This window comes from Etheostoma spectabile, unplaced genomic scaffold, assembly GCF_008692095.1.
Source record: "Etheostoma spectabile isolate EspeVRDwgs_2016 unplaced genomic scaffold, UIUC_Espe_1.0 scaffold00008139, whole genome shotgun sequence".
Taxonomy (NCBI): domain Eukaryota; kingdom Metazoa; phylum Chordata; class Actinopteri; order Perciformes; family Percidae; genus Etheostoma; species Etheostoma spectabile.
Genome location: NW_022603557.1, coordinates 8,901 through 20,192, shown reverse-complemented (window position 1 = coordinate 20,192; position 11,292 = coordinate 8,901). Strand labels below are relative to the sequence as shown.

The following is an 11,292-nucleotide window of genomic DNA, read 5'->3' as shown; positions in this document are numbered from 1 at the left end:
AGTGTTGAGAATTAAAATTACTCAATGAATCCAAAGTGGTGTAACCTGAACTATTGGTGTCTGACTAATAAATGAAAATAGGAAACTCATACTTTGTGTTGTAACAATTATTGATCACATTATCTCTACTTAAGTTTTTAAAACCATCAGATTTAGGGTGGTTCCACCAACGTTCCACATAGTACCAGACATAAGAGAACATCAGAGGAGGAAGATCTTCAGATTGGTTTCAGCTTTTAGAAAATGAAGTCAAAATGAGAATTGTTGACTTTATTCTCCATATTTCAACATTATTCCTGATATTTAGAATACACTAAAATTCACTGTAAACCCTAATAAGTTCACAGAAATCAAAAACTATTTTGTAACAGATTACAAAAAAATATTTTGGTGATGTTTTTAAAAGTTTTAAGTATACATAAAATAAAAATTACATTTACAGTTGACTTCAATTATTCTAATGTTATCTTATAATTATTGATATCCCTCAAACTATAATTAGGGAGTAATTCACTCAAAATTCATATATATATAAACTCATATAATGTGGGACATGCACTCAAAATTAATTCTAAACTGCAATTCTGATGTCGGCCCACCGCACAATTATAATCAGCTAATAATAAGGTGACCAGATTTCTCAGACAAAATCCAGGTCAGAGGTCAGTGGACCCCTTAGAACGGCTTCTAACGGCCTTAGAATGGCCACGCCAGATGGTCAAAATGCAGCCACGAATAAAAGGAGCTCATTTAAAACGAAGTGCTTGTCCTAAATTAAAACAAAAGGAGATTTAGACTTTGATTTCTTTCAACTTTATTCTCAAAATGCAAAAAACAACAACTTCTATCTCTGATTTATTGTTTTATGTCTGGCACTAATACTGAAAGTTCAACTTTATTCTCAACAATAAAGATCATCCTCGACTGAAATCCAACTTGTGTGTAAACCAGCTTTTCTGTTCTCACTGCTTCCTCAGGCCTTGTGTTCAACACCTGCTTTATTTTACACTTTTTATTCTACAATCACATATTTACACATTTCTTTGACTCATAAACCATCTTACACAATTCATGAAACCAATAAAAAATGGCCAAAGTGGCCAGTAATTATCCAAAAGACTTTTCACACAAGATAGAACCATCCATTAACTTTTTCTACCCGGTATAACAAGGACACATACTGTGTTCTGGAGACATTATGGGATGGAATAGGCCTCACTCTTAAATGAAGCTTCAGGACACAATCAAATATTCAGCTATATGTTTTCTGGGGCTGCTCATCAAATATTAATAAATGTGGATCTGATTACATCATCAACACATTAATTAATGCATCATGACACACGTTATGTAGACGATATCTATTTAAACCTCTGTTAAACCCACAGACATTTATTATAACTTCCAGAAGAAATCAGTTTCTAAAGACACCAGATATGTCAAGATGAAGTTTGATTCACTTTGCAAAGAATTGCAAATATTACATATGATAATAAATGTAATAAAGTGTAAATCAGTCACCACAGGAAACAGATTCTGTAGAAAATAAGATGTAAAATATATGAATATGTACATTTGTTCCCTTGATTGAAAATGAATCAATACCTGAAATGAGATCAGTGATTAGTTTACTCTGACAGGAGAGATGATCAGAGGGGCAGAGTTTTTACCACTAATTTAGGATAGAGACCGAAGTATGGGAAGAGTTTCTCAGTGAAGGAGCAGCCAGTAAAGGAGTAGATAAGAGCTGCAGCAGCTACGTCATAAAAGGAGACCAGACCCTCCTCATAGTCCACAAACACCCCCACCTTCTGAGGAGGAGACTTCAGAGAGAGATGGACTGGAGGGACAGCAGCGTAGTACTCATTTGCATTTTTCAACCATATCATCCATAAACCATACTGAGGGCTCGCTTCGATGTATCCCTTCCTGTCGATCGACTCTCTGGCCACTCCTAAATCCCATTCAGTCTTTCCTTTAACTTGAACCTCAAAGTAAAATCTGCCTGAAGAGAAACTCTGTTTTCCTAAAACACAAACATACTTAGAAAATCTCTCTGGGTTGTCTGGGAGATTCTTCCTCACATCACCAGTATACACTTGTTTCCCATCATCAGACAGGATGAGTTGAGGATGTGCTGTATCAGGATCAAGAGTCACATCCACTGCATACTGCTGGACCCTCTTCAGCTCAGACTCAGCGAGCAGCTTCTTCATCTCTTTACTGAGTGTCTCCTCCAGCTGAACCACAGCTTTCACCACAGTCCCCTCATATGATGATGGACGGACGCTGACCTCTGTCCAGTCCTTGGTGGGTGGGGGTTGTTGGATGTTTAGGGACTGGACCCTCTGGAGAAGATGGAGGTGGTCTTCAGAGCGTAACATCTGCTCCACCTCAGTGCTTCTCTTCATCAGCTCAGAGATTTCCTGTTCCAGCTCTGTGATGAAAGCTTGGGCCTGTTTTTCTGTTGTTTTCTGCTTCTCTTTGATGGTGTTGATGAGCTCATTCAGGCCTCTCTCAACAGACTCCATCATAGAAATGAAAACCTGAACACCTTCTGCTATCTCTCTATCTGCATCTTCATCACTGAGGACGACTGAGCGTTTGATCTCCTGAATCTTCAGTCGTCTCTTCTGGATCATCTGCTGAATTTCAGCCTCTGTCTTCCCCAGCACTGCCTTCTTTCCTTCATATTCTTCTTTCAGAGGAACAATATCATGCTTATTGTGATCTGAATAAGGACAGAGCATGCAGATACATGTCAGGTCGGTCTTACAGAACAGCTCCAGAAGTTTATCGTGCTCCGTACACATCCTGCCTTCCAGGTTCTCCACAGGGTCGATCAGCTGATGTCTTTTCAGACCTGACGTGGTCAGATGAGGCTCCAGGTGAGTCTCACAGTAGGAGACCAGACACACCAGGCAGGACTTCAGGGCCTTCAGTTTGGTTCCAGTGCAGACGTCACAGGGAACTTCTCCTGGTTTGGACACTTGTTGCTCTGAGCTGCTGCTGCTGGCTTTCTGTTGAGCTGACTGTTCTTCTTCAGGCACATTGTTGGCAGCAGCAAGAACTGCACACAGTGTGAGAGAAAAAAATACATGTAATTTAAAAGACAATTCCTATTAGTTTAAAAAGAAATGTGTGCATTTGTAGGCGTTATGGAGCCGTGTGTATATATGATAGAATAATGGCATTAGAACGGGACAACGGCCGCTAAATGGAGAGGTTTGAGTGTCCCTATGCACCTGAGGTCTGTACTGTCTGGAGCTTTGTGCTCCTGGTAGGGTCTTCCATGGCAAAGTGGTCTCAAGTGAGGGGTCAGACAAAGAATGGTTCAAAAACCATATGAGTTATCGAGAGAGAGATGCAGTAACCCTGCCTTGAGGAAGCCAGGGGCCCCCGTCATGCTGCCAACTGCACAAGTTGTAGGGAGAGTTCTAGCCTGACAAGGCCCCTCTCTTTACCCTGTCTCTCTTGGTTATGCTTTGATAAAGCTTATAGTTAGGACATAGAATTGAATATTGTAAGGGAGTGAGGAGTCGCAGCGTCCGCCTAACCCGGCCCACCTGCTTCTCGTCATAGTGGTCAGATTTATCTATCATATAATCAAGCATATAATAAACTAAAGGGAGACTTGGCATACAGCCCGATCCGGTTGGGGAGAGTTCTAGCCTGACCAGGCTCCTCTCTTTACCTTGTCTCTCTTGGTTTTACTGTAATAGTTTTAGACAGCTGGGGACTGAGTTCCTCTCTCCTCTATCTTCCTATCTTTTCATTTATGTGCATCCATGTCCCAGAAATGCTTGTTACTAACCTAGTTACTAACCTAGCTACTAACCTAGTTACTAACCTAGTTACTAACCTAGTTACTAACCTTGTTACTACCCTAGTTACTAACCTAGTTACTAACCTTGTTACTAACCTAGTTACTAACCTAGTTACTAACCTTGTTACTAACCAAGCTCTGGGGAGTCCTTATGTTCTTTTTTCCCCAGCATGTTCCCTCGGATCAGGGAGGCTCCAAAATCAGGGAAGCAGCTGTCGCCATGGTCCGCCATGGCAGGGCACTCTGCGGTGCCCAGCTACATCCTGCTACGTCCTGCTACGTCCTGCTACATCCTGCTGTGCCTTGTAATGCCGCACAGTGACCACTGGTCACACGGACGTGGCCCCCCCACAATGCTGCCCACAACCCTGTGGAAGGCTGCCGACCCGGCCAGCCGCGCAAATCCTGCTCCAATATGAGGAAAGTCCTCCACTGTCGGAAGACGAACGACCTGGGGGAGGAGAGAGAGGACCTTCCTGCTGCTCTTGTGGACAGCGCGATGTACAGTGGTCCTGGGCATGGCAAAGGCCCTGGCTACCACGCGGTAGGATGTACCGCTGGCCAGCCAAAAGAGGAAGACCAGGGCCTCAATGACGGGTCCCCAGCCATGGTCAGACCCCGTGCCGAGGATGGCCATAAGGGCGTGGAAGGATCCCAGAGAGAGTCTGAAGTCCACCCTCATGTTGCTCTCCCCGTCAAAATACAGCGCCAGCAATGGCACCGTATGGTTGACCTGGCAGTACTGCCTGGGGTCTGGAGCCTGGAGAAGTAACGCAGGACCGTCTTTTAAAATAAAACTGGACTGAATGTGTTTAATGTTGTCTGTTTTTACTCTTGTATTGTCACTGTAATTAATAGATTTATAATTAAGTCATTTATCAAGTCACTAGTTCCAGCTTCCAAAATGTGAAATCCACACAGGGGAAATATCTGTACTACAGCAGCTCAAAGCAAATACATCAGTATAACAAGTAGAACTAAATGGAATTATTATTATAATAATGATGGTAATAAAACATTTATTCTTTAAGTTAACACGTCAGTTGGACATAATTTTAAGTAGTCCACTTTTGCTGAAATAACTCATAATGGCTAGTTTTTGGTGTTTTTTAAAAATTATTTAAGAGCAAAAGTATGAATATCAACATACCGGTATATTTTCCGTTAAAAGCAGGCGGATGATACGACGGCGGTGTCGCAATCCTCTCATTCTCGCAAAAAAAAGAGGGCAGATACAGGCAACAATAAACACAATCACATTCATCTTGATGAACAAAGCAGAAGTGTATTTTTCGCGGGCGACAGTAGGTGGCGGGAATGCTCTCTGTTTGGGTACAATTCACAATTTCACAGAAGAAGAAGGAGGAGGAATGAGCTGTTGTGATCGTCATTTCCGGTAAGTACATCAAGAAGTGCGCGACACTCTCAGTAAAATTTTACGCACTATGCAAGTAAGTACGTAGTGTACGAAGTGCACTAAGGGAAGTGCGCGATTTGGAACACACTATATGTCAGAACTCTAGTTACCTCTTTTATTGGTTTATTCATTCTTTTCACTCAATTTAATTGTATTATATAATTGTATTTTTACTTACTACAGTACACTTGACATTGAAGGTATGTGCTTATTGCTACAGGTTACTCAGGTTCTCTTCTTTTCAGACGGAAGAAGGAATGTTTGGAGACAGGAGGCGAGGACATGATCATCGGTTAGAAGGGAAACTGCCAGAGCATCTCCTAATGTGTGTTCCTAAAGTATGTGTTGTTTATATGTATGCTTGTCATTTTATGTGAGAAAAAAATAAATAAAAAGAAAGGGTGACTGACCTTGTGGTCCTGAGTCGGTGTCTGGCAGACTCTGGACCAGATCATTCCTGTCGATGTTCTCTAAAACCTTCTTGGCCACCGTCAGAGCTCCATCTAGCTGATAGGTGCTCACCATCACATCCACCGTGTCCTGCCTTTCTGCGTTCTCCAGCTTGGACACTTTGATGGGTTGGAAGCCTTCCAGGACTTCTTGCTGTAGATACCATTTGAATTTTGCAAATTCCTCTTCTTTTAAATCCTCCAAAGTGTTGAAAAGATCCACTGCCGTCATCGTGGCTTCCTGCTGAAATCACAAAGTTTTGTCAAACTGAAAGAAAATTGAATCCCAAACCTTCATTTTACCAGGAAATCATTGTTAACCAGGGGCCTGTAGCACGAAACCAGGATAAGGGATTAATCCGGGATATTCAAGTTATCCTGGATGAATTTAGCTTGGACTCGGTTGCACAAAACCAGGTTTAATTAAACCCAGCCAAGTCACCATGGAGATTTATTCTTTGTGGATAGCCTGGTCCAGAGCGAGCTAACAGCCGGGCTAACAGCTTTCAGTTTCTATGCTCCTCATATCTGGAATAAACTCCCAGAAACCTGTAGATCCGCTGCTACTCTCAGTTCTTTTAAATCAAGGCTGAAGACCTTTCTATTTGATGCTGCCTTTCTTTAAATGACTAATCATTCTTTAAATTTCTTATGCTGCACTGTAAATTTTATTCTTGTGTTTATGTTTCTCTTTGTTTTTAACTGTCTATTCATGTGTTTTACCGGTTTTTAATGCTTGTGATTTTTAACTGTTTTTACTTGTGTTTTATCTGTTCAACTGATTTTGTGTAAAGCACTTTGAATTGCCTTGTTGCTGAAATGTGCTATACAAATAAAGCTGCCTTGCCTTGCCTTGCCTTAACAGCCGGGCTAACAGCCGGGCTAACAGCCAGGCTAACAGCCAGGCTAACAGACAGGCTAACAGACAGCCGAGCCAACAGCCGGGCTGTGTAAGCGATCAAGCGGCAATGAGCGATCACACTAAGTCAAGCTGCTCTTCTTCCCTTATCCTGGATATCTTTGTTCTACTTTAGTGCAGCAGGGCCCTGGGGTAGGCCTACTGAGTTTTCATTAACCCTCATGTTTTCCTTGAGTCCAATTTCACCCGTTTTCAAGACAATTCTTCACAAAATAGGTTTGCTCTTTTTGTTTGTGGAAGAAAAGCATCAGTTTGTTTTCCCCTGGTGATATCCTGGCTAATATCTGACATATATCAGTCAATTATAAACCATAACAACTTCAGAAATTACGTATTTTACACTTTATTGACCATGAATGCAAAAAGTAAGTTCAAAACTAGTTCAAATGAGTTGGAATGAACTTGGCTAAGAAGATGTCAGTCAGAATCAGGAGGTACGTTTTCATTCTTTATAACCAGAGAAACCAGATCAGTCAGTTCTGACGAGGGACGACGAGTGAACGGTGGACGGGAAGACAATGCAAGGGTTAAATGTGTATCGGGCCAGAGGCAACGAATGTTCTCATGATCACATCAGCACGCATAGTTCAACAAATAGTTTTAAATTAGAAAAGGGAAGAGTAAGGCCTATTATTATTATTATTGTTATTATTATTAATATTTTCAATTCAAGTTAGTTTCTTGATCTTGCGTTACAGAAATGTTTTGCGTATGAGCCTCAGCTGAGAGGCGTTTCCCAGCATGCTCTGGGTCTGGCTGGGTCTTGGAGTCAGTGAAAAGCAACTGCGCCGCCTGCGTCTCAGACCTGCGACCACCATGCTCTCATGAGATTGTCGTTGCCTACGTGTGTTGCCTACTGTCTGACGTACAGACGGGCTCGTACGTCAGAGCAAGTCGGGATCAAGTCGGACACAAATCTACCCAGCATGCAACGGGCGGCGATTGATTCTGCTCAGACCGGACTCATCTCCAATGAGTCTAACATTTCCGATTAACGTCTACATCACTGGCTTGGCCGCATCCTCCTCCCTACGTCCGCCCTCTCGTCACCTCCAGTTTTTAAAAACGGTAACGCCGAAATCACCAAACTCCTGGCCAAACATCCCTCGTCTTCACAGTCTATGTGGGCGAGTGGCCCGATGTTAGAGGGATAGAAATGGAAACTGCCAACGCGACTCCCAACAGCACGTTGGAGGTGTGTTGTTTTTGATTCTGGCCAGAGCCAGAAGAAAAAATTTTGTTTCAAAAGAAGCTGAAGGAAGCAACAAAAATCACCGCTGAAAAAAAACAGGAGTTTGGGAATTCCTCCGGAGTTCAGACGTCGACATGACGACACAAAAGGGTAAGTTAACTTTCCTGGTAACGTTAGCCAACGTTTGCATGTGTTCAGGATCACAGTCAGTATTTACTATACGCTATATAAAGTACATGAACTTTAGCAACCATGACTGCACACCAAAATATGTCTGCTGTGTACTGTTAGTGTTTCAGATCATTCAAGCCACAGATGTACGACCGGTAAAATCTCTGGTTCTGACTTGCTGGGCTTCGTATAATCTTTATGAGAGTCATGGCTTATGACAACGACTGGGATGCATCTGGTTGAGCAAAGCCGGGGGGGGGGGGGGGGGGGGGGGGGGGAATGGGGACACTGTCACAGGGTGCAGAGGAAGAATTTCTTTCGTGCTTACTTGTTTGTGTGTTATTGTTTTGTTTTTCTGTTTTTTGCTGTTGCTGCTATGCTGCTACTTGTAACGACAGAATTTCCCCGTCGTGGGATAAATAAAGTATAATCTAATCTAATCTAATCTAAGAAGACCGGGGTGTACGAGATACACTCGTGGTTGTTGAGGACGTGTGTCCATAAATCAAAACCAAGACAGATTTACACTTGATGGGATGAAGGTTGTGACACACACCTGTCAATCAAAGCAGCTCTCGTTGTGACACTCCCTCATATCTCAGCAGTGAAGTCAGCGGAGATTAAAATCTAACTTGTTTCCTGGTGCTGATTAAATCGGACTCAACTGAACATAAAAAGGCTCATTTTGGCCAAAACGTCCCACATCATAGAATAATTACTGAGTTACTTCAGATCTTACAATAGTGCTGAAAGAATGAACCACTGCTCTCATTTTAAAGTAGATCATGTAGCCCCAAAATCTCCCAAATGATAGGCGAGTTTCTCCATCAAAGGTGTGTGATGTTACCTGTTAAAGTCCCGTTCAGATGAGGTCAAAGAGACGTCGTCCCTTCATCAGCAGACACTGACAGATGCTGCTGCTGTCTGTCTTCATCTGACTGACATCCGTCACATCACCACACCTTTATATCCAGAAAGGTCATGTGACCTGAGAACAGGACCCGGTCGGACCAGTCAGCGCTCTGATTGGACAGTTTTCAGGTTCATTATGTAATGAGGGAGGAACAGTCTGACCTCATAACAACATGTACACACCTCGAGTTTGATTCCAAGGAAACTGGAGCAGGAATGTTGTCCGTCCGCGTTGGCCCGCCTCTTACTACAGCTCTGTGGTTAGCTTTTGTTTCCTCATATTTAGATATAGAGGGGGGGGGGGGGGGGGGGGGAGGTTATTTCCAGGCTCCAGCAGGGACGTGCAGACATTTTGGGGGCAGGGGCTCAAAGATAAAAGGCCTTATAGTAGTAGTAGTAATAGAAATTTAAACCCAATCTGAAATAGGCCGATATTACCACATGTGATGAAATGCATAGAGAAACCCATTTCTGACGACCTTTGTTGTTCAGAGTGTTGCTGCAGTGAGACGGTTTGGAGACGTGTGTTAAGAGTTGTGTTGATTTGAATGAGTTTTGCAGGAGATGTGAACTGTATATTTCAGGTGACTGTTGGTAGTCAGACTGTAGATAGAGTTTATGGTGCGTTCAGGTGACTGTTGTTAGAGTTCATGGTGCGTTCAGGTGACTGTTGGTAGTCAGACTGTAGTTAACCCTTGTGTTGTCCATCGGGTCAAGAGGACCCGTGCAGTTTATTTGACTTTTTGCATCTGTCTACTAAGTATTATTATTACACACACATACACAGACACACACACAAACACTCACACAAGACAGACATATTAGAACTTTAAGATCAACACGTGTGATTGGAATGAGTGTAGCCCCCCCTCGTAAGTTTCAGACATATAGTACAACCCTTGTGTTGTCCATCGGGTCACAGGGACACCTTCAGTTTATTTGACTTTTTGCATTGGCATTTGGGTCCCCGGGACCGACGTTGGTTTCATTTCATGTCACGTCTACTACAGCGGACCTGGCCCTTCGGTCTCTAGGACCTGGGCCAGTATTCAGAAGTATTTTTCCACTACAGCGGCATCGGCCCTCAGGTCCCTGGGACCCGTCCTGTATTTGAATGTATTTCACTTCTACCGCCACCTCGGCCTTCAAGTGACTGCTGGTAGTCAGAATGTAGTTAGAGTTTGTGTTAGCAAGCTAAGGCACTTGACAGTTTTCAGGTTAATTATATAATGAGGAGGAACAGACCAACCCATAACAACATGTACACACCTCGAGTTTGATTCCAAGGAAACTGGAGCAGGAATGTTGTCCGTCAGCGTTGGCCCGCCTCTTACTGCAGCTCTGTGGTTAGCTTTTGTTTCCTCGTATGTTTTTATGACTTTATTTGTGTACAGATGTTTCCCTGGCTTAACATAAGGTGAAGTTGGTACTGTTCCTAACTTCTATGTGAGGTTATTTTGAGGAGAAACACTGAGCTGTGAGGTGTGAATTTCTTGTTTTTGACTGACCCCGTTGGCACGGGTCATCAGAAAATGTCTGCTGCTAAGCTAATGTTAGCTTTGTGTTAGCAAGCTAAGGCACTTGACAGTTTTAAGGTTAATTATGTAATGACGGAGGAACGGTCTTTTCATGCTAAAGAGGACACAAAAAAGCAAGATGGCGTCAGTGTGTGCGGCGATTCGTCTGCTCAGTGTTTTCTTTGCTGTTGTTGTGTTTCTCTGTGTATCTGTGTAGAGATGTCCCGGCCTTATTTGTGTACAATCGCCAAGCTCTTCTCAACATCCGAGCCTCAGTGGAATCGTTGTTTCCAAAATACAATCTGGGAGACCAAACTTCAGATCTCGCTCCCTTCTTATCCTGGATCCCTGTAGGCCTGCGGCGCTTACCCAGTGCCTATTCCCGTAAGAAACGTCTTAGAAGACGGGGAAAGCGAGGAGGTGTACTGGTGAGGTCCAGGAGGTGTACTGGTGAGATCCAGGAGGTGTACTGGTGAGATCCAGGAGGTGTACTGGTGAGATCCAAAGCCTACCTTGTGCCCACCGATGCGATCAGTCCTCGCCTCTGGAGCGATGGATGGTACTGTCGCTTCGCTGGCTACTCACCGGACTGTAGAGGCCGGGGGATCCGGCATATTACTCCCTATACTTTATGCTACTGACTGGAACCTGGCTCCATGCCGGTGAGTTTAGCCCTCTCTCAGAACTTCTTCCTCCCGACTGTACTTTTCTTAGCTCCCCGCGGACCACAGGGAGGGGTGGAGGTCTTGCGGCTGTTTTTAAATCCACTTTCCACTGCCGACAGTCTCCCAGTGACATCTTTGCTAGCTTTGAGCTGCAACTTTTCGAGTTCAACCATCCTTTTCCTGTGTTATGCGCGATTGTGAATCGCCCTCCGAAGTTCAACAAG

At 43.5% G+C, this 11,292-nt stretch overlaps 1 protein-coding gene across 1 annotated transcript; it reads right to left on the bottom strand.

The window, feature by feature from the left end:
• Positions 1-1,641: 1,641 nt before the first annotated feature.
• On the bottom strand, positions 1,642-5,970 carry LOC116678774 (zinc finger protein RFP-like; the record flags this gene model as incomplete). Its single annotated transcript, XM_032508505.1, is given in 3 exon segments — positions 1,642-1,685; positions 1,688-2,731; positions 5,654-5,970. Coding segments are annotated over 3 exon segments (1,359 nt in total), but the record flags the coding sequence as incomplete, so codon positions are not given.
• Between the last annotated feature and the right edge of the window lie 5,322 nt (positions 5,971-11,292).